Source organism: Amphibalanus amphitrite, unplaced genomic scaffold (assembly GCF_019059575.1).
Source record: "Amphibalanus amphitrite isolate SeventyFive unplaced genomic scaffold, NRLGWU_Aamphi_draft 000040F_arrow, whole genome shotgun sequence".
NCBI lineage: Eukaryota > Metazoa > Arthropoda > Thecostraca > Balanomorpha > Balanidae > Amphibalanus > Amphibalanus amphitrite.
In genome coordinates this window covers 342306-366390 of record NW_024881536.1, presented here as the reverse complement: position 1 = coordinate 366390, position 24085 = coordinate 342306, and the positions used below count along the sequence as shown (strand labels likewise).

General features: G+C 48.3%; 1 protein-coding gene across 1 annotated transcript in view; it reads right to left on the bottom strand.

The window, feature by feature from the left end:
* The window catches only part of LOC122375323, a 38850-nt gene extending 15869 nt beyond the window's left edge, over positions 1–22981 (bottom strand). Inside the window, exons 1-2 of the mRNA XM_043354640.1 lie at positions 22777–22981; positions 151–292 (exon numbers count right to left, since the gene is read on the bottom strand). Coding sequence (XP_043210575.1) covers positions 151–271 — 121 coding nt within the window. The 5' untranslated portion in view covers positions 272–292; positions 22777–22981. The remainder of the gene's footprint in view (positions 1–150; positions 293–22776) is intronic.
* Positions 22982–24085: the final 1104 nt, after the last annotated feature.

The following is a 24085-nucleotide window of genomic DNA, read 5'->3' as shown; positions in this document are numbered from 1 at the left end:
GGTAATGCATGGGCCGTAGTGTGTAGAGCTCTATAATGATAGGGTGAACCTACACGCCTGTGGCTATAGAAGAGTTGGTGAGCGACTCTTCATTCAATCGCGGACAGCGCCACATAATGAATGAACGTTACGAGATGCCGTTACACATACCGAGGTCGGGGCTGTTGGTGCTCCCGTTGAAGAATAGGACCAGCAAAAAGCTGATAAGTCCGACGACGCTGAAGGCAATGTGGAGAGCAGAACGGGTACTCTGCTCCATATTTCTCGTCATTGTCTTCGTTGGCTGGACCAGCTGAAACACCGCCGAACGTGATTTCAGAATGTGCACTTGAACACTCCTTCGTACTTACAATGTAATTCAAAGACTAACATTTAGGTACTTTATCACATTCTTCTTTGACAATGCTCAGCGAACAATGGGCCAATCGCTATAAGCTGGTCGTAGAGAACGACCTTCAGAATTTAGGTCAAGTACACGACGTCACTCGTCAATGTATCAAAAGAAAAACGACATTTAACTGAGGTTACTGCTCCGAACAAATCGGTTCATAGCTCGTGAAATAACTTCGAGATACATCGCAAAAAACAAGACATTCGAACGATATATATATATATATATATATATATATATATATATATATATATATATATATATATATATATATATATATATATATATATATATATATATATATATATATATATATATATATATATATATATATATATATATATATATATATATATATATATATATATATATATATATATATATATTTATATATATATATATATATATATATATACTTCATTGCATTGTTATGAATGTTAACTACGGTTATCATGAAAGTATGGTATAATTAGCCATGGATGATATAATACGTATACTGTATAGCCATTACCCGTTTTCACGACGGTCTATCCGGCGAGTGCACCTGATTTGACCAAATCTGCACCTAATCTCTTTTACCGCAAATATCTTCATTTTATGAATTTATATCAGTGTTTTAATCGATGATGCTCTCTGATAATACGACAAAGCAGGCATATAAACAATAAGTGTAACCCTAGCTGATAGCTACTAAGAGACACACTGAACCTGATTTGACCAAATCTGCACCTGATCTGCACCAGATGTGCACCAAATGTGTACCAGGACGGCCATCTGGTACACATTTGGTGCACATCTGGTACCTACAGATTAGGTGCAGATTTGGTCAAATCAGATTCAGTGTGTCTCTTAGCAGCTATTTGTCATATTATCAGAGAGCATCATCGATTAAAACACTGAAATAAATTCATAAAATGAAGATATTTGCTGTAAAAGAGATTAGGTGCAGATTTGGTCAAATCAGGTGCATTTGCCGGATAGCCCGTCGTGAAAATGGCTACCATCTACTTATACATAATAGTAGCATCGATATCTATATACACAGACGACCAGCATACCTATAGGAATGTGTACGTATATTGATAGTGACATGTTGGGCTTGTTTAAACGTCCATGTCCACCAGCGGATTCGCGTACCTATATACCTATAAAGCAAATAAAATAAAATAAAATAAAATAAAATAAAATAAAATAAAATAAAATAAAATAAAATAAAATAAAATAAAATATAATATAATATAATAAAATAAAATAAAATATAATAAAATTAAATAAAATAAAATAAAATAAAATAACCTCTCGGGGTCGGAAGAATTAGATACCTATCAAATTATTATAAGCCACACTTCGGAGTCGATCGATCGATGTGTGTTCGTTTATAAAAGCTAGCAGTTTCGGATCATCTCGATTCCTACTGAAAACTATTATCAAACTGAAAAAAATATCAAATTGAATACAACTTACAAGGTTAGTACCTGCTCGGTCCGTCCACGCTTAGATACAGCTTAGTTTAAACAACGCAATGCTAGTTTTGAAGAAGGTTATAAGTTAGCGCGTTTACTTGGGGTCGATATAAGTATCTTAATGTTCTTTTCCGCTTCCCCTTCGAGCTGCCAGCAAACAGACAATTAGCTATGCTATGCGTAACCAACCTCAGTGCAAACCTCACAACCAAGTCCGTCCAGGAAAAACACTGTAGCTGTACAAAAAGGGGCTATTGGTATATTCAGCCCAATGAACACGACACAGACATACTAGCAAGTATACATGTCTCAACCGAGACTGCCCTGCCAACGGGCCGCCACCCCTCCCCCCGCGCGGCGCAATGGTGTCACCACCCAAAACTAGAAACCCTGTCGTGTGTGTCCTCCCCCGGAAAAAGTCCTAACTAGAAAAAAACCGGGGGACCTAGCTGGGGAAAAAAACCACATTTTGTGGAAAAACCCATCTTTATTTAAGAGTGTGGTGCGTGTAAAAAAAAAAGAAAACCCTAAAATGGTGGTGGGTGGGTGGGAAACGCAAAAACATTTCAGAGCGAGAACACTGCTGACTTGCGTCAGACCGGGCGGCCTAGAACAGAGTGACCGCGCATATACACTCAAACCCCGCGCCGCCACCGTCACGTGACACGAGTCGCTCCACCAATCAGAGGAGGCCGCCGCCTCAGCAGCCTTGCCGCCCGGGGCGCGGGCGGCCGCCCGCCTGCCGCCGAACGCTGCTCGCCGAGGCCGGCCCGGCTCCGGGGCCGCCCCAGAGAAGACGCTCGTAGTGTCGCGGAAAAACCGGTTATATCTTGTTATATATAACCGGGCGTATTTTCCGCTTCCCCTTCGAGCTGCCAGCAAACAGACAATTAGCTATGCTATGCGTAACCAACCTCAGTGCAAACCTCACAACCAAGTCCGTCCAGGAAAAACACTGTAGCTGTACAAAAAGGGGCTATTGGTATATTCAGCCCAATGAACACGACACAGACATACTAGCAAGTATACATGTCTCAACCGAGACTGCCCTGCCAACGGGCCGCCACCCCTCCCCCCGCGCGGCGCAATGGTGTCACCACCCATTCAATACATCCACCCAGACACCAATGCGCCATAACAAAACACCCCTTTCCCGAGACCAGCAGACCGAATGGGGGATACAAATAAACAACAAAAGACTTTAAGTCGCCGCCAGTGTCGAGACCAGTGGCAGAGCCCACCCAAATACGTGCTTGGTAGTTGGTTGAAGGTAAGTAATTATTTCCTCAACCTGGCCCGGAGCTTACCAGAAACGCCACGATCCCTAAAACCTGCCAACATGAATGTGAACGATACAGCGGTCACCAATGAAGAACAATATTACATTTATACCAAAACCCTTACAGCAAGACTAACAAGTAACAACCATTAGCATTAGCCACTACTGCGATGATAGCCTCCACCAACTAAAGACCCTCGATATACCCGACGAAAAACAACCATCCATGAGTTCTGTGGCAGTTAACAAAAGCTGTATTTTCCTTTACCTTGAACCCTATACACATACCTATCAGCGCGACCATGCATTTTCCCAAAACTTTGGAAGGGGTTAGAACAGTATCAACGAAGGTCGTTGATAGCCGCCCAGCAAAAAATGGGAGCGCTCTCAGCCCGCTCCAGGAATCAGCGCTCCAAGCCGCCGTAATGACGCCCGCGCTATACCGGGCGTCCTAGCGGCAGCCACCTACGGGTAGACTAGCGAGCCGCCCCGCGGCCGTTGTAGAAGGTGGAAGAAGGGAGCATCCCGAGCAGCACCAGGGGCCGTGAGAAACGGCTTCCCCGGGCAGACTAGCGAGCTGCTTTTTTATTATTGCTAATGTTAATTATTATTGTTATTATTGTTATTATTGTTATTATTATTGTTATTATTATTGTCATTATTATTGTCATTATTATTGTCATTATTATTGTTATTATTTTAGCGCCGTCCCCCCAAAAAAACATGGTAACCCAATGGTTGTTAGGCAACTAACAACAGAGGCCACAGCTACTGTTACGTGTACCTTAATCCCTGTGATATGCGTGGCAATGATAACGACCATGAATGTTACCTAAAGCTTTGCAAAGGTTAAAACAGTGACCACGAAACTATAGGTAATCAGGTCATAGATAGCCGACCAGCAAAAGGGGAGAGCTCTCAGCGCCCGCCGGCATCCACATTCAAAGCCGCCGGAATGACGCCTGCGCTACCGGCGTCCTGGCGGCAGCCACCAACGAGCAGACGAGCAAGCCGCCCCGAGGCCGTTGTAGAAAAGCACATCCCCGGCAAACTAGAAAGCTGCCCAGAGGCCGTTGAAGAAGGGGACTACCACGGGCAGACTTGCGACTAGCGAGCTACACCCGAGGCTGTTGTGGGAGGGGACGCCCGCGGGCAGACTATCGAGCCGCCCCGAGGCCGTTGTAGAAGGGGACACCCCCGGGTAGACTAGCGAGCTGCCCCGGGGTCGTTGTAGAAGGGGACACCCCCGGGCAGACTAGCGAGCTGCCCCGGGGTCGTTGTAGAAGGGGACACCCCCCGAAGGGGACACCCCCCCCGGGCAGACTAGCGAGCTGCCCCGGGGTCGTTGTAGAAGGGGACACCCCCCGGGCAGACTAGCGAGCTGCCCCGGGGTCGTTGTGGAAGGGGACACCCCCGGGCAGACTAGCGAGCTGCCCCGATGCCTTTGTAGAAGGGGACACCCCCGGGCAGACTAGCGAGCTGCCCCGATGCCTTTGTAGAAGGGGACACCCCCGGGCAGACTAGCGAGCTGCCCCGAGGCCGTTGTGAAGGGGACACCCCCGGGCAGACTAGCGAGCTGTCCCGGGTTCGTAGAAGGGGACACCCCCGGGCAGACTAACGAGCTGCACCGAGGCCGTTGTAGGAGAGGATATCCCCGGGCAGACTAGCGAGCTGCCTCGGGGTCGTTGTAGAAGGGGATACCCCCGGGCAGACTAGCGAGCTTCACCCGGGACTTGTAGAATTGGGCATCCCAAGATTCTCCAAATGTTTAGGGCAATTACCCGACCTGAATACCAAAATACCCGCTGTTGAAATCTGATAGTATCCGCATCCCCCCGCCACGGGCAACAAGCTTGCCTTCCCGCTAAGCTCCGGATTGATCAGGGACCAAAAGACCGGCATACAGACAGCCCCTACGCTGTAAACAGGCCAATATGGGTAAAAATTGCCGTAGCTTCCTAGCTCGACACGTTTTGGAAGTGTTTACTGCCTCCAAACGCCGAGCTGCCTCAATGTCACCCATAGAAGGTACAGTAACTCACCCACCAACCAATCATAGGCAGGTCCTGAGTGACAAAAGTACACGACCTGAGTACACACAACCAGGTTGCTATCATAAAAATGTTAGAAATTACTCGGAACATCGTATGGTAAAATTAAAATTCCAACCACTCAATGACCCCCGGTGACGCCGACAGCGCACGCAGCAACCGCGCGCGACCCCTGACAGCGCGCCTCCGAATAAATTAATAAAAAATATATAACGCTTGGAAAAAGGCCATACATCACAAAAAACAGCTCACCTCCCAAGGGGTACGCTCACTACGCCAAACCTTACGCCAGTATCAGTTGTCCTGTATGGGAACCACGTGTCAACCATAGCCAGGCATAACCAACGACAACTCTACAAACTCAACTCCCAACCCTCAACACCAACACCACCGGTTAACACCGGCCCACCTCAGTGGCCACTCAACACCTAAGCCGGCCAGGTCGCGCGCTTGGAGCTGCTACCCCTTGGAAGAATGAGCTGAATCCATTTAAACGGAGTGTAGAATGCCAATATCCAGCGTTCTAAGCAAAAGCAAAGGTATAACAAATTCCATCTAAAGTGATCAAGTACCTACCTACCGGAGCGATACGTAAACCCCCCAGTTACTTGAATATCCTGGGCAACATTTGGTGTTGACCAGTGAAGCGCCATCAATAAATTGTTTTTTATATTGTTTGTTTGTTTTTATTTTTACTTTATAATTCTTTTAGTTTTTTTTTTATTTCATATACCTACATTTTTTATACCTAACCCCCATTTACCCAAAATAACCTAAGCGCAATTGGCGTTGATCAGTGAAGCGCCATAAACTACTAATAAAACTCATCGCTCCGACAGCGCCACGCCACTATAGCTGAGCCCGCCATTCACGGGGTGCGCTCACCATGGCAAACCTTATGCCAGTAGCCGTTTACCTGCATGGGAACCAAGGTTCAACCATAGCCAGGCATAACCGGACAACTCACCAAATTCAACCACCGCTCACAACACCATCACCACCTCATTGGTGAACCGCACTGGCCCACATCAGTGGCCAGTGCCACCCAACACGTAACCCGGCCAGGTTCTGCACTTGGAGCCGCTATCCCGTGAAAAAAAAAAATGAGCTGAATTCACCCATACAGAGTGTGGAACGGCTAAGTCCAGCGATCTAAGAGAAGAAAACAATAAGACCCCTAGTTTGTAAATGATGAGTTGTAACCGATGAGTTTTTTTTTTTATTACCTACCCCTCCCAAAACAAATTAATATTTTAACTGGAAATAAACCATACCCAGCCATAAACCACTTCAAATAACTCCGCAACTAGCCCATTTTCCACCTCTTACTAACCATACACCCGGACCAGTTAGGCATCCCACCAACCCCTCCATTATTAACAAATTGCATACGAACTTTATCAGCCATCAAAGTATAAAAAACAATCAACGTCCTTGCAAAAGCAATATTGCATACAGAACACTCATTAATAATTGAAAAATACTTCTTAGCGAAAGAACCCACAAAAAAACTGAATTTCACACTCCCTTTGCTCTGCGACGGTTGCACTAGATCACCAAAAAACACGGCCAAGGCGGCCACAACCGAGCTGCGACCATCAGGACAGCTCAACACTCAGTCAGTACTGAGTGAGTGACGTCAACCCTGATACTGGCGAGGGGTACCAGTGCCCAAAAATTTGATTTAGGTGGGAAACGTCACCCAAATGAAAATCACTGTTCACTCGCCTCCAATTTTTAATAGCCCATTTTCCACTCCCATTTTTACCCAGAAAAAGCATTTGCATGGATGGATAGCCATTTTACTTCCCACATTATACCAGCCTTTTATGAAATTTCGCCGCGCATCCTTTTTCACTCTTGTTAGGCCTTATTTGACCATCAATTTTCCACTCTTATCCCTTTTTGGTGAGAAATTTTCATAGACCCGGGAACAGGGGGGGCAGCGGGGGTGCTTGCCCCCCCCTTTTGAGAGCCGTGGGGGCGTCGCCCCCTCAACATTGAGGCAGCGAGAAAGGACCTTTCCTCCCTTTTCCGGACTTCTTTCCTTCTTGTTTCCTTTATATATCTTATCAGGACACGGCCTTTCCTTGCCATCTGAAGGGTTTCTGCCGATACAGTATCGATTTGATATCTGCTATTGTCATCCCACTTTGGTTTGGGCCTGACCCCGGCCATAGTTTGGCAGGCCAGCTTTTACATACATATACTGGACTATTTTGAGCCAACCTTGAGAAATACATAACGTACAACGGTGGTAAAATCGTTGCTATAGGTATAACACAGTTTACCCGCCCCGGGTGTGAGGGAGGGGTGTGGGGCAACGAGTGCACTGACGTGGCACCCACGGAAGGCCGGTATGGGATTAAAGCTCAGCGACACCTTGGGCCTGTATGGTACCCCCGGTTATCGGTAGCATCCTCAGAATCACCGGCGTAGGGCCCTTAGAGCCGCCGGTAAGGGGCCCGTATGAGGCACCGGTGTGGGAGTGTCATGCAGGTGCCGGTGCGGGCGCTCAGAGGCACTAGTGTGACTCTCTCAGAGGCGCCGGTGAGGGTCCTACAGGCGTTGCTGTGGGCCCTCATAGACGCCGGTGTGGAGCAGTTACAGACTGGTGTGGGGCCTGAGCTGCTGACGCGAACCCTCTACAAGCCGGCAGGGGGTTCTCAGTGACCGGCAAGAGGCCCCTGTCACCGGTGTGGGGCCCTCAGAAGTCACTAGTGGGTGGTCCCTAGATGCGCACTGCGCAGGTGTTGGGTAGGGATTCGAGTCCTCACTCTCAGAGCCGCCGATATAGGGTTTTAATAGGCACTGGTGTAGGCACTCAGAGTTGGAGGCGTGAAACCCTCAGAGACACCGGTGTGGGTCCTCATAAGCGCCGATGAGGGCCCCCACAGTTGCCGTTATTGGGCCCTCAGAAAAATAATTGTGGGACCATGACTCAGAAGCCGGCGTGGGGCCTTAAGGAGATCTTAGTGTGGCAATTTAGGGCCCATGAGGTGCTCTAACGAGCCTAATGGGGCCCCCCCGAGTCGAAATATGGCCATCGTTAAGCCTCAGGTCAAATGGTGCCGCAGGGCCCCGGACCCGAGGGTCCCTGTGAACCCGATTGGGGGGGGGGGGGGAGTGCGTGTTCCCTTAGACCTCTAGCTACGCCACTGTTTCATATGCATCAAGTCAGGTATTTTAGGCTCGCCTCCCCCCTTGAAAATCGTTCCCGGGCCCCCAGGAATTTTCCTCCGACACCCCAGCCAAAATACAATTTTAGGACACCGAGGGGTACCCCAGTCCTAACAACGTATACTGACTAAATCCTTTTAACTATTATTGATAGCACCTGACCTGTATTGTTCATTTGCTGTTTGCAGGAGAAAGGTCATCCCTTATCCTATAGGTAGAAAAAAAAATCAAAGAAACAGACTGCTTTGAATATAGTTATAGACGATTTAACAAGCCTCAGCAGCAGCAGCAAACCAAGGTTGAAAACACGTTGAACTTAGAGTTGACTAGATTTCATTTTTTTTTAATACCCTCAGGCCTCTTAACGATTTTATCAGAATTTTATTACTATCTTACTTTCCACCAGCATTGCCCCTCATGTTCCTATTGATGGAACCAAATATCCCCACAAAAATGCCGATATCGCCCATGCCCAAGCGTTCACCATCTACCCTATCGGGTCCCCCTAGAACCTCCATTAACAGATATGTACCGCGCCCGGCATACATGGAACAACGTACCTTTCAAAACCCCGGCCACCTTGGCGTTGGCCTATACCTGACGATGTCCCATAAGACCTGCTAGGCAGCACGGGCAGCACCACTGGAGCTAGATGAGCTGGGAGGGGTCGGAACTCCCTCAGCTGACGCGGGAGCTGTGAAGAAATCGTCCAGCGGCCAGAGAAGACTCTGGCCCAGCGGGCCGGCCCCGCCGAGTGTGCCGATCCGTCGCCGTTCAGAGTCGGATGCCAACCACACACCAAGCCATGGAAGAAAAAAAAAAACGGATTGTGTCACATAACCATTTTTAGCCGAAAGCTCGTATCAAAGGGGGGTATCAAGAGGGGTTATACATACTGGAGCCATTTATCTGACAATGCGCGCGATGACACATCGGCAGGATATGCATATTGCATACCAACATTACCATGATGATTGATGTCGCTTATGCATGCCTAGGCAATGCTCTATTTATTGACCACGACAAAAAGGCACCTTACTCTGGCAAAAAAAAAAACGATTCACAAACGCCACTACCATAAAAACTGAAAACAGTTAACTCGCACCACAATGTAGAGTGAGAGCAAAACAATCACGGGCTACCATAAAACTGCATCGTTATAGAAAATTGCATACCTAATGCAGTCTTTAAATATGAGGGTGAAAACTTCCTTTGGTTACTATCCTGTAACTTACTATATTATCGCCAGTGCATCCAAACTACCTAACATAATTTCCCATCTAATCTAAAATATCCTAGTCCCGACTCCCGAGACTTACCACACAAGTGGTTTCCACTATCACCTCTGCACCTCCGTACCTATATCACCCACTTAACCTTTCACTCCAACCTAACCAGGTAACAATACCATTTTAGACCAATACCATTGCATTGGGTATCATTAGCATGAACTCCATTTACCCTCTCAAGTCTCACCTGGTAGTTGGTACCCTTATTATCAACAATCCCTAACCCACTAATGAAAACCCCGCTCGGACACGCTCGGACAGAGCCAAACATCACCAGCAGCTCATTCTCCACGGGGTACGCCCACCTGGCACACCTTACGCCAGTAACCGTTCACCTGTATGGGAACCACAGTTCAACCAACACCAGGCACCACCAAACGGCAATTATACCAACTCTCTGCACAACCACCGGCCAACACCACGTGGCCACCAAACCCTACGCCGGCCAGGCCCACCTGGCCCACCTGGGCGTACCTCCACGGGGTACGCCCACCTGGCACACCTTACGCCAGTAACCGTTCACCTGTATGGGAACCACAGTTCAACCAACACCAGGCACCACAAAACGGCAATTCTGCCAACTCCAACCACCGGCCAACACCACGTGGCCACCAAAAACCCCACGCCGGCCAGGCCGTGCACTCTGAGCTGCTACACCGAGAAGCATGAGCTGATTTCACTCACACTGAGTGTAGGATGGCAAAGTCCGGCGTTCCGTTCCAGGGAAGAAGAAAAAAAAAACAGTTTCAGCTATGTTACACATAGCAAGAACCTACACCCAATCTCCCCAAAATCTGAAAAACACCACCAAGCGAATTTCTACCAGCAGTCCATGTTTCATTCTTTTATCCAACCTTCAAAAAACCTATAATACCAGGCATTTGCCGACCCATTGCTCATCGACCCCTTTCTTACCTCGATAGCATAACATAAGCACAAAAATAACCAAACCTCATGCCGAAAATAAAAACAAACAACTAACAAACAACAAACCAGTAAAAATAAACATAAAAAACCCGAAAGGAAAAACATCCTCGTCAATCAATATAACATTGATATAAAACCGAACTTATACTCCCCTTGATGTCTTCCAGTTTCCACTGAACACGACCGGAGTAAACGCAAAAACATTTCAGAGCGAGAACACTGCTGACTTGCGTCAGACCGGGCGGCCTAGAACAGAGTGACCGCGCATATACACTCAAACCCCGCGCCGCCACCGTCACGTGACACGAGTCGCTCCACCAATCAGAGGAGGCCGCCGCCTCAGCAGCCTTGCCGCCCGGGGCGCGGGCGGCCGCCCGCCTGCCGCCGAACGCTGCTCGCCGAGGCCGGCCCGGCTCCGGGGCCGCCCCAGAGAAGACGCTCGTAGTGTCGCGGAAAAACCGGTTATATCTTGTTATATATAACCGGGCGTATTTCTGGACTCTGGAAGTGAGGTCACGTGAAATGGCCGTAGGCGACCTTAGGGAATGCAAACGGAAAAATATGCTCTTACGTGGAAATGGGTCATTGCAAGTTTCGCCATAATAAAGGTTGTGCTAGCCTTTTTATACGCGACCACCGTCTCTCGCCTCTAAGCCCGGCGCACGCACCCTGCCGCATGGCGTGCACAGCCCGGCCCCGCGCCGTCGTGAAAACGGCTGCTCCACGCTCTTACGCTCATGCCGGTAGCCACAGGCCATGGGCTATCTTATCGCTATCATATCACCATGGATGGCACTTCCAATAGGTATAAACGCATGAAGGAGCATTCTGCCTTGAGCACATCGCTCGAAACTAGTCGACCTCTTTGGGAAGCGGGTCGTGGGTCTGGAGTCGGCGGTTCTGCCTAAGAGACGGCAGAACCGCCGCTTACTGGATCAAAAACGGTCCGACCGTGGCCCGTGGCTACTGCCATGAGCGTAAAGGCGCGGTGCTGAGCCGTTTTTACGACGGCGGCAGCCGGGCCGTGGAGCGAGCCGAGCGGCCGGCCGAGGGCTCCTTTCACTGTGAATGGATGTGAGGTCCGCGGACCACGCGATGGGAACCGCGCCGAACAAAACGAGCGGTGGACGGCCGCCATGTGATTGCATGTGTCCTCACCGACTACCGGACAACCCCAGCAGATAGCTCTTACATCACAAAGCTATAAATAGTAGCACCGGGCCAACTTGCATCACATGAGAGCTATGAATAGAGCACATGTGCTCATGGCCTATTAGCAGAAACAAATGTCCATCTAATTGTCATTATTAATGGCGTGTTTCCATGCGTAACGTGCAGCTATCTACTTTTTTGTGAGGGACGGGCTGATGGTTCGGATGCAATGACTGTGTGTAACGAGCAACAACCATTTATTATATACGGATAATTTTGGGTATAAGGGACCCAAGGTCATAGAGATCTTATATACATAGAGATGACACGCCTATGTTAAAGCACTTGATTTCGTGGCGATTCAGTGGGTCTTTTTAAGCAAGGTTTTCTGGGGTGCCATGGCCCGTGACTTGCATTTTGTAAGGATTCGGTCAAGGAGATTGTGTTCACATCCGCTTATTTTTAAGTACAGTTTTTCTTTTTTGTCTAGCTGTGACGCTTTCGAGCGTTATTATTGAAATGAAATTAGGCATGTTTTAACCTTATGCTCGTATCGTAGGTATCGTAGGTACTGCATGTATCATTAACCCTCGCCGTCCGACGGGGGCGGGGGCGGGTGCCGCCTCCCTAAAGGGGTTTTCACGATAGCTCCGAACACGCAGGCGATAGAGAGCTGAAACTTGGCATACCTGACCTTTGATCCAAGCCGCATCTTGTGACACCAACCGCATTTTCAGGTCAGGTCAGGTCACTGACCTGTGACGTCATAAGTGAACCTCTGCACAGTCCTCAGATGTCGCAACTTCGCAACGCCGTCAGTGCCAGAGGAACTTTCACAGGGAGATGAAACTTACAGGATGTAGTATCATCCAGAGGTCTCACAACTTGTGCATATATCTCAGATTTTCCCTAAAAATCACATGAGGTCAGGTCGGCCACGTGACCTCACCATTAGGTATAAGTCAATGGGGAAAAATGAAAACTGCTATGTTAGCGCCGAGAACTATCTCAAACTGTCTCCAGCACATGGAATCGTGATTTCTTGCACGTCTTGCAAGGTCCGATGCTTCACTTTTGCATTGTTGACATTGCGTGGCGTCATTTATGGTCACTTGGGTCATTGATTAGAAAGCGCGGTTTTGAGGCTCATGATTGCATATATAACTGCAATGAAAACCGTAAGACGGTTTGACAAAAGTCAGTTTGTCAGTTTGCCCAGCATGTCTTATTTTCTTGGCCCTATTTTTAGTATAATTATTAGCATGAGGCTTACGGTTTTCATTGCAGTTATATACTTGGGTCATTAGAGTTTTTCATCAATAACTCCCCATCAAATTGAGTTAGCGAGTCGGGAAAGCCACCAATAAACTCAGGAAGACCTGCCGATTCGAGTAATATGTAACATGACCTCTGTCAACCAGCTTCGTGATCTGGGGGAGCTGACCTGCCCTTGACCCGAGGTCAACACCTCAAGTTGACCTCACCCGAACAAAAAGTATACCATTCGACGCGCCTGAGCGAGGCAAACACGATGATGCCAAAATCGCGGCTCTCCGACCGTTTTTTTTTTTTTTGGCGAAGTTATGAAAAACTGAACCCTGGCCCTTGGTCACTTGACCTGACCTCAAGAGACCTTAAAATCGGGTACCAGTACCTGCGTCTTGTAACGGCGCACACGCTTGTTTTTTCCGCGACGCTCTAGCTTCATCAGGGGCGAAACGGCGAGGGATATCGTACCAACCCCCCCCCCCCCCCGGCCGCCGCGTATGTAGAAAACCAATAGGTCCGGCGAGGGTTAATGTGTCATTGAATGGGAACATGCAACATATGTATATTTGAGCTTGCACCGTGCTCAGAAAGGTTCAGAACAGCCGTTTTCACGACGGTTGACCGAAAGCGCCAAACTTGACCAAATCTCAAGGAACCTACCCAGAAAATTCCATGAACCTGACCCAAATAACCTTAGACCTGTAACCTTTTTTTTTGGGGGGGGGACCATGTCACGGGGGCCATAAAACATGCATCGCACAACCCTAGTAAATAGTAAAGTTGGTTCATGTGCTGACCCTTGGTGACCTGACCTGTGACCTGACATGGTATTATCAGTGACCTGTCCTCTAATAGCAACATATATACTAGGCAACGTACGCCCTATTTTTAACGTACGCGAAACATTTTATCTTTGACCTGACCTCTGACGTCATCGGTGACCCCGAGATCAATGAAATTGAAGTTCCATCGACAAATTTGACAGGTCTATCGAACATCGTTTGAATGTTACGGATCCGTCCAGTAGTTTCAGAGATACGGGAGGGGGCAAAAAAATGCCCCCCCCCCCCACCGCGCGGAAGGTGGCCGGGAGGTCCACCGCCTGCCGGGTTGATGAGAGCCTGAATGAGAGAGAATGCTTTAGGCCAGCTTTTAAGGAATTCAATAAAAACACAAAATGAAATCATGCTACAAATTTCATTGCTTACCTCAGGAATGAAATCAGCCAGGAAAGATCAGCAATATTTTTAACCAGTAAAACGCCTTTTGGGGCGACCAACGGAGTGAGCGAGAGGGTGGGCCTTGGACAAGCGAATTTGCAAGGGACACCTCCAACTAACTTGTGCACTGCACCCTACTAACCGGTCCCTAGCGATGTGCCAAATTTGAGCGCAATCGGCCTAGCCGTTCTCGAGATCTGGAAGCGGCACCCTGCACGTGCACACGTGCAAAATGGGTCACAACTGACTTTTGCACGGCACCCTACTAACTGGTCCCTAACCATGTACCAAATTTCAGCACAATCGGTTCAGCCGTTCTCGAGATCTGGAATCGACCCCTGCACGTGCGCACGTGCAGCAGCACCCCAACTGTGGCACATGGATATGCATTGCCTAGTGGGTGCCTACCTACATACCAACTTTCAGCGCAATCGGCCAAGTAGTTACCAAGATATTGCAACAATTGCAAAACTGACACCTCTGGCACGTGCATAAGCGGTCACACACATGCATCGAGAATAGTCCAATACTTGGTAGAAGGAATGAAGCTACCCTAGAAAAATCATCGAATGTAAATCGGTCAAGTGGTTGTTGAGATATAAGCCTCGCAAAAGCGTAACCATGGCCGGCCGGCCGCTCATACTCAGAAATTTCCGTTAATCTACGAAAGACTACGCTTGCTTCGCTCGCTACGTAATAATTTCTTCAGACTAACAATGCCTCAGCCATATTGGCACGCTACTGGCTGAAAATAAGTTGCTTAAAAAGACCCACTGAATCGCCACGATTTTAAGTGCATGTCATCTCTATGTATATAAGATCTCTATGCCCAAGGTGACGATTAAGACATTACCTAATTATGCCATTTCGCGTCTTTCCCCATTAGCATTCCTTCTCTAAAGTAAACTTAATAATGCTAACAGGTACATGACTCCGATTTAAAAAAATACATTTAAATTATACGTTAACAATTAAAGAAAATTTGCAAATGGGAAGATAAATGCCAAATCACCAGGGTGCCTAACATCAATTCATTAGATACAAGTCACCAGTCGCAATATAGATCGCATGAGTCGGGAGCCTATGGTAATTCCCCGATTTGTAATGATAGGTGGGTACAGGTTTAAAGGTAGTGTGCCACCTTTGAAAGATTTCCCATTTTATTTTTCCTAGGATAAGAAGCTTCTGTTTTTACCTAATATCGCAAAAAAAAATCAAAAATGGGCCTGGAATAGTGCCTTTTTCGCCTAAAAGTTTATCGGTTTTTCGATATGTATAACAACTGTAGTGGGCTGAGCTTCAAACAGGCGTCGGCAACAATCGCGAATGCGGCGCACATGTGACAATAAGCAAAGGTCATTATAGAGTTACGACGTACGGGAATGAGTTATCAGCTGTCTAATCGTAGACAACACAATGTCGAGCCTTAAACTGTAAGCCTGTATTGGTATTGTTTCTTTTATTTGGCTGTCGAACATTATTTATGGTTTGAAATATGATTTTATGTAAAATAATTGATATGAAAAAGCCGTCTCTTAAAGGGACCCTCCCACCTTCAAAAAAGTCAATGAATTGGCATGAAAGTGATGTCGCTCGGTTCAGAAAGAGCGAAAACCAATATCTACCAAATTTCATCGAAAAATATTCACCGGTTTTCAAGATATTAGACTTTTACTTTTGTTTACTTTTTTGGGATCTCCGCTGTTTCTAGCGACTTTATTTTAGAAGTGCGGCGTTTGCGGCAGATGTTGCGCGCAAATAGCATATACCACCGCGTGCTACAAAACGTTTTAGTCAAACATTTAAAAATCGTTAGATATTTGCGCTGACGTCACACATTCAGAGGGGTATTCCTAAGCATTAGCCCCTCTGAATCAAAATGCTGCAATTTTGAAATTAAATATTTCCGATTTAAAGGTAGTGTGCCACCTTTGAAAGATTTCCCATTTTATTTTTCCTAGGATAAGAAGCTTCTGTTTTTACCTAATATCGCAAAAAAAAATCAAAAATGGGCCTGGAATAGTGCCTTTTTCGCCTAAAAGTTTTTCGGTTTTTAGATATGTACCTATAACAACTGTAGTGGGCTCACCTGCAAACAGGCGTCGGGCAACAATCGCGAATGCGGCGCACTTGTGACAATAAGCAAAGGTCATTATAGTGTTACGACCATACGACGTACGGGAATGAGTTATCAGCTGTCTAATCGTAGACAACACAATGTCGAGCCTTAAACTGTAAGCCCGTATTGGTATTGTTTCTTTTATTTGGCTGTCGAACATTATTTATGGTTTGAAATATGATTTTATGTAAAATAATTGATATGAAAAAGCCGTCTTATAAGTTATGACCCCATTTCACCACACGCAAGTGGCAGAAATGACAATGATCAGCTGACGCATTTTTCTTGGCCGAAGTCAGAGCGCGCGGCCCGACGCACCACGCGTATTTGGAAATTCCGACCTCGACGAGCATCAGAAGCCACCTAACAGGCGTGTTCGAAACCGCAGGAGATGATGATGAACGGGTTTATCGAAACTTGATTGGATGAGCATATCGGTAATAGCGATTTCAGTGTGTGCATTTATTGTTCATAGTGGTGTGAAATGTGGTTGGGGTACGACCGACAACCCGTCGGGGCGAATTTCGCACTGGGGTACTCAAAATTTGAAGAATTTAAGACGTTTCCATGAGTTTTGAAGGTATGGATAAGTTCTAAAAATCCGGTTCTCCTTATCTGGGCCATTAACTCCATACGGTCCAAGAAAGCTGGCACACTACCTTTAAGGCATTTCTCGATGTTGTGAGTGCCGAAACCGGTAATTGTGAGCCAGGGACCCCATTTTGGCTATCTCAACTCAAATCTAATGTTAAGGTGGGAGGGTCCCTTTAAGTTATGACCCCATTTCACCACACGCAAGTGGCAGAAATGACAATGATCAGCTGACGCATTTTTCTTGGCCGAAGTCAGAGCACGCGGCCCGACGCACCACCACCGCACCACAAAGTATGAGCAGAAGCCGCGCCCAAAGCCAGGGCCCCGGTAACGTGAGGTAGCCGAGTCGGGGCAGCGTGCGCTGACCCAAGCCAGGGCCGCAGCTTTGGGCGCGGTCTACCGCATCCCCGCGGGCAGCCCCGGGCTATCACATGACACCGGGAGGACGCGCGGCCCCGGCTTGGGTCAGCGCAAGCTGCCCCGACTCGGCTACCTCACGTTACCGGGGCCCTGGCTTTGGGCGCGGTCTACCGCACCACCTAACAGGCGTGTTCGAAACCGCAGGAGATGATGATGAACGGGTTTATCGAAACTTGATTGGATGAGCATATCGGTAATAGCGATTTCAGTGTGTGCATTTATTGTTCATAGTGGTGTGAAATGTGGTTGGGGTACGACCGACAACCCGTCGGGGCGAATTTCGCACTGGGGTACTCAAAATTTGAAGAATTTAAGACGTTTCCATGAGTTTTGAAGGTATGGATAAGTTCTAAAAATCCGGTTCTCCTTATCTGGGCCATTAAAGGGACCCTCCCACCTTAACATTAGATTTGAGTTGAGATAGCCAAAATGGGGTCCCTGGCTCACAATTACCGGTTTCGGCACTCACAACATCGAGAAATGCCTTAAATCGGAAATATTGAATTTCAAAATTGCAGCATTTTGATTCAGAGGGGCTAATGCATAGGAATACCCCTCTGAATGTGTGACGTCAGCGCAGATATCTAACGATTTTTAAATGTTTGACTAAAACGTTTGGTAGCACGCGGTGGTATATGCTGCTTTGCGCGCAACAAATGCCGCACTTTCAAATAAAGTCGCCTGGAACAGCGTTAGATCCCAAAAAGTAAACAAAAGTAAAAGTCTAATATCTTAAAAACCGGTGAATATTTTTCGATGAAATTTGGTAGATATTGGTTTCCGCTCTTTCTGAACCGAGCGACATCACTTTCATGTCAATTCATTAACTTTTTTGAAGGTGAGAGGGTCCCTTTAACTCCATACGGTCCAGGAAAGCTGGCACACTACCTTTGAGTCCTGACCTAACTTTATAGTAGTCCTGATAAACGATGTAGGAAGAGAAAACGATACTCTTACAGAAACAACAGACCAATTTCATCGCCATAAAAATGTTTTAGTTGCCTGCCTAATTCAATATACCCTAGTTGCCTGCACGTTTCCCGCAAAAGCTGAAAAGGCACTTCGGGCTTCGTTATTTTCATCAACAGAACATGAGCAAGCGCCCCGCGGATGTAGTCATCCGAGATTATACCATGCGGCGTTATATAAGCAGCGCAGAATCAAGGCCCGGAGAATGCGCCATGTGTGTGCAGACCATGACTGCATGAATTAGTGATGAGCGGACGACAGTGACACAGCACCAGAGCTGAGTTCGGTTTCACCAGAGCATTGCGGTTGGACGGCGCCGGAGCGCTGTAATACGGTTACGCTCTCCGAACTCTTAATAATCTCCCTCCGAACCACTGCGACCTGCCGCGGCGACCGCCTTGCCCTTCCGCGAAAGACCGGAGAACTGAGAAGGGTTCACACAGCTTACTTCAGCTTGTACGGCTAACGCTGAAAGCTATGAAACTGTTTACCTGCCCAGCCCAGTGAGGCAGCTGAGACACGCCTTTGTCGCACAGCAATTGCTATAACCTGCAGGTGCTATAATTATAGCACCTGGACGTTGGCAAACTGCAGTGGTGGAGCAGCTGTGCCTAGCGCTAGCTCCACGGAACCACCAGGCCAACACCATGCAGCCGGGTGCCGATCCAATTGGGGAGGTTTGTTTGTCGTGGTTGGCTCGCGGTCGTCCTTCGCCGGTCTCGCGTCCCGCCCCGCGTCGGGTGACTGTAAATCCAGATCACTGCGCACGTGCAGGACGGGAGTCGATACTGCAGCTAAATAACCTACCGCAGGAATTTCAGCGTCAACAGCGGCAACATAACGAGGCGATTGCGGATCACCCGGCACCTCGACATGAGAAGGAATGATGCGTTGCTTGGCATCATGACACTAGCCAGAACAATTTAAAAGCGGTCACCAAACCTTTCCGGGCGTTGGCTATCGCTCGCTACACGTTTTCCGCTGGCGAGCCTGTCCTTACGGCCTGCTTCTGTGCGTTGTGGTACGTACTGAAGTTGCTAGCCCATTATCATTTCAAACGATCAAGTGTCATGTGTGAATTTAGTGTCGTCAATACCATTCCAGCGATTCCTGTAAACCATGGAATAACGCAGAGGCGTTATGCTGATTGCCAAGTCATCGTGACTTGACGTAACATCTAAGTGCTGGACACGGTGGGGCAGTTTCGACTTTCGCTGACACATGCTTCACTTGTTAGCCATGGGACACCAGCATCATTTCCCAGAACTTCTCTTAAAAGTTGTATAAAGCCAAACACTTCTGCTAGACCAATTTTTATACGATAGCAAAAAGCAAACAGTGTGACGATTTGTGGTCCCGTGAAGCAATAAAAGATCAAAATCCCGACGCTTTCAAGGTAAAAGCAGGGTCAGCACCGATAATTTAGCGAGAACTGTAGCTCGAAAAGTGCAGGAGACACCTGTAAAGCTATACCTAGCAGATCTGTGTCCTCCCCGCCCCCTTCCGCCTGTCACATCAGATACAGACACACGGTGGACCACATCCTCGGCCACAGCGGCTGGCCGCAGCGGCCGAGGCCTGAGCGCTGCGCCCCACTGAACGCAATGTGCTGCATCATTCCTCGCTGCACCGCTAACCAGGAGCCACAGACACAGCACGAGGGAGTCCGGCCTGCAGGATGCAGAGGACATGGAACCAGTGCGGAGCGATGCACAGTGCATGCACACCATCGAGTCGGTCCCATGTCCGCCAGCTGCAGAGACCATGATCGGCTTACATACAGCGTTGCACGTGCACTGGTCAGTACCGACGGCCGTTAGCAAAGTGACCCTGACCCAGCCCCTGGCCCAGTGGGCAGTGGGCAGTGGGCACGGTCCCAAAGATCGTCCGCAAAGTGATGCGACCCCTTCACAGCTGAGCTGTGCCCGTGCCGAGGCCGTTAGAAGGGTGACCCAGTCCCCTTCACAGCCTAAACTGACCAGAGGCCGTCCGACCGTGCAGCGTCGCGGCCGGCGAAAGTGGCGCACGGAAACGGTCCGAATGCTCCGGGATTGTCGACACACGGCAGGAGAGCGGCAATCACGTGACGTCAGCGTCAGAGACGGAGAGGTCAAACAGACGGGTGTTAATAGACGGGGTGCCGGCGGCAATAAACGGGGGCGCGGGTGGAAAAAAAGACGGGGCACGGGCGGCAATAAACGGGGGCGCGGGACTGGACAAAAAAAAAAAGACGGGGACGCGGACGGCAATAGACGGGACACGGGTGGAAATAGACGGACACGGGTGAAATAGATAGGGCACACGAGTTGAAATAGATGGGGAACGGGTGGAAATAGACGGGACACGGGTGGAGGCAGATAGGGCACGGGTGAACTAGACGGGGCAAGGGCGGAAAAAGACGATTGTACGCGAGCATCACCAATCAGTGGAGGGCGGTGGATGAAGTGTGCGGGAAAATCCTCGGGATCTGTCACTCCAATATTTGTGATTTACACTTCAAGGCCTTACGGAAGTCACCAAAAGGAGCTTTGAATGAAAAAATAATGCACACGGATTGATTAATTGGTGTTTGACTAGACAGTAGCTAGGCACTAACAGCTGAGACACCAGTCGGACAGCACGCCTGGGAGCAAAAGGTTCATTTGAGAGACAATTATCAAATAGGTCTAGAATGTCTCCATTATCCCGCACATGCTCGTGTGTAAATAGGCGCGGTAACCGGGGGGGGCAGTGGGGGCAGCTTGCCCCCACAACTCTATAGGCTGTGGGGGCGGTGCCCCCACAACTTTGAGACGGATTACCGCACTTTTTGCCAATGTTTTCTTTTTTTGTTGAAAAAGCAAAGGGATGAAAAATAAGTGGCCTAAAACCGGTGAAAAAACTAGATTTGGGGGTACCCTAGGTTAATCTCTATTATGGTGTGCCCCCCCCCCCCCCGTCTGAAAGTAGTTCCCGCGCCCCTGCGTAAAATCCAACAGACTTTTGCTACTATAAATCGGTGACAAGATCGGCAGACCGAAAGAACAGAACTGGTTCCTACCCATGGTCAACAACGATCGTTTTTGATAATTGGTTCCTATTAAAATTACTCTATGGCGTCAGCGTCAAAGCCGACCATTAGCAATCTGAGCCGTCTATGAGATATTGTGCCCAAAAACAGAATCATACATACTCGTTGTAAAAGTTGGCATCCGATTGACATCTCTACGCCTAATATTTACCTACAACAAATGTATAGGTATGATGTATATCGGCCGTTTCTAAACTGGCACGACGTTTCACAGCTTGATACGCATGCTGTTATTGATGCATTTCGGCATTTTATCTAATTTTGGTTGTAAATTCTTTACTTGACGAGGCAACGACGTCATTTATTATTATCATTCCGTGCGTTACCGAGAAAATCGAGTACAATTTGTGCGGCTAACATAGGCAGGTATGAGAAGTCCTATACGAAGGTATGCAAAAAAAGAAAACATTTGACATCCGACCAAAACTTATTTCTTCTAAGCCAATGGACGAGACGACAATTGGTCGCACCGGCTCGAGTGGACTGTGCCGCACTTGGTTTTAATTCCCGTGAACCGGGCGCGGGCCGTGACAAGTGACATGGCTGAGGTGGGGGGTCCGTGGTGCCAATTACATGGCTCAGGTAGTGTGGTTCAGGTCCGTAATGTACTTATTTGACCATCCGAACCACTATTTTTTCGAACAATGCGACCTTGTTGTGCCGGGTAGCTTTCGCCAATTAAATCGTACTGACTTATGTAGAGTGGGTACCATAGGCGGCGGAACGGGGAGGGCACTGGGGCGCCGTGCCCCCCTTTGATTTTGACATTTTAACATTAGCCCTATGGGCGTTGCATGGAAAGAATGGGACCAAAAGTCGGCAGTGCCCCCCCCCCCCCCTCCTTTAATTGAAGGTGTTCCGCCGCTACTGGTGGGTACCGACTCAACCAACCATCTTTCTTGCTGCATCTAACGATCTTAAACTGTATAGTCGACTGCAGAATGATGTTCCACTTTTCACAGGCAATTAGTTGCCTGGAGTGGTAGGCTGTGCCGCATCACACGGGCTGAGTTCACAAATTAGGTATAGCTTTGTCCCGATGCTATAATCGACACGCAATCGACACGCTTAATTGCGTGATAAACGGCACAACTTAGCGCTCCGGTCAACTGATAGCTTCTGAGGAGTGGAACATCATTCTGTAGTCGACTATACAGTGCACAGTGAGTGTGCAGTTGCACAGATATCAGATCGTTAACAAACAGCAGTTTTCAAGAAAAGAAACACTGAAGGATTGGTTACCTATCACTTCTCTCGAAGATTTGTCTCCATAATGAATAACCCAGACGATGTTCCGCACTCAGTGCCAGCGACTCACCTTTCAGTACATCCAGTCACTGTCGGTTTCACGCCGTCTCACCCATTCCCCGGGCTGCGACTCACCTTCAAAGCACGTCAGGGCCGTTCCGCTTCTCTCCGTCTCCGGACCGTTTATTACCAGCCTCCGGAGCGGCGGAACAAACAGCGGCGCGCGTGCAGCCAGCAGCACGCCGAGCCAGGCCCTAAACGTTCTGAGCGCGCACACCGACTGCGCCCACAGCCCCGAGCGACGCACGAGCAGCGGTCGTCACACGCAGCACGCGACTGCACGGGCCGAGCGCGCCGCCGCCGCCGCCGCCGCCCGTGCAGCCCCGCCCCCAGGAGGGCTTCCAGCAGTGCCGTCTGTTGTGGTAACGCGGCGTGTTGCCATCTGGGGGGGGGGGGGGCGAAGGGGAAGGGACGCACGAAGTTATGTAACTCGGACGGTAACTGGGTGATAGATCGGCTGATGTCATTGTCCATCCAAACGGCAACATCAGGCATAATGGGAACTTATCCCTCGCCCGTACCAATTGGTGTTGTAAGTATGTACATACAAGCGTTTAGCCCTCGCGCTGCTGGAGGAAGGGGGTGTTTGAACAACCTCTCAGATTTTTCGCTCATATGTCAAAAAACGGTAGCCACACTTTATTATGCATCTTTTCGGCATAGGTTGTGAAAATTTCAGACCAATGTCACCTAAGGTCAAGTCACCAGGTCAGGTCAGGTCAAGTGACATACTTAATTTCATAAAAATTTTCGATGTCAGGCGTCAGCGATTGATAAGAGCAATAGTGGGTACAAAATTAATCGGAATTTTGACATCGGTGACGTGACCTACCTAAGGTCAGGTCAACAACAATTTTGCGACCTCTGGCCATTTGGTACCTATAAGTCATTGGGAAAAAATTGCGCCTCTTTTGGCTGGACGTCTTTCTTAACCCTCGCCTCGTTGCGCCAAATTTTCAGTACCTTCCCGGGCATCAATTTGACACCTTCACACCAAATTTCAAGTCTTAGGTCACCTTAGGTCAGGAGTTGTTGAGGTCAAACTGAGGTCATGTTCGAGCAAAAATGAGCAAAAAACATGCAATCTTGAAACGCTCAACAAATCTACAGTTACCAAGCAATTTCAAAGTTCTTTATATGGTCTAGTAGACAAAAAGCGGCGCTACCAAACTGCTATCTCGGATTTTCAAAATTTTGGGTTTTTGACCCCCAAAAACTCAAAAAATTGAATTTTTTTAGAAAACTAAAAAAAATGCCAGCCTCTAAGCAGGGCTCTGAAGGAAGACCTTAACCCGGCAAGCGGTGGGCCTACCAGCCACCTTCCGCGCGGGGGGGGGCATTCCCCCCCCCGTATCTCCGAAACTACTGGACGGATCCGGAAAAT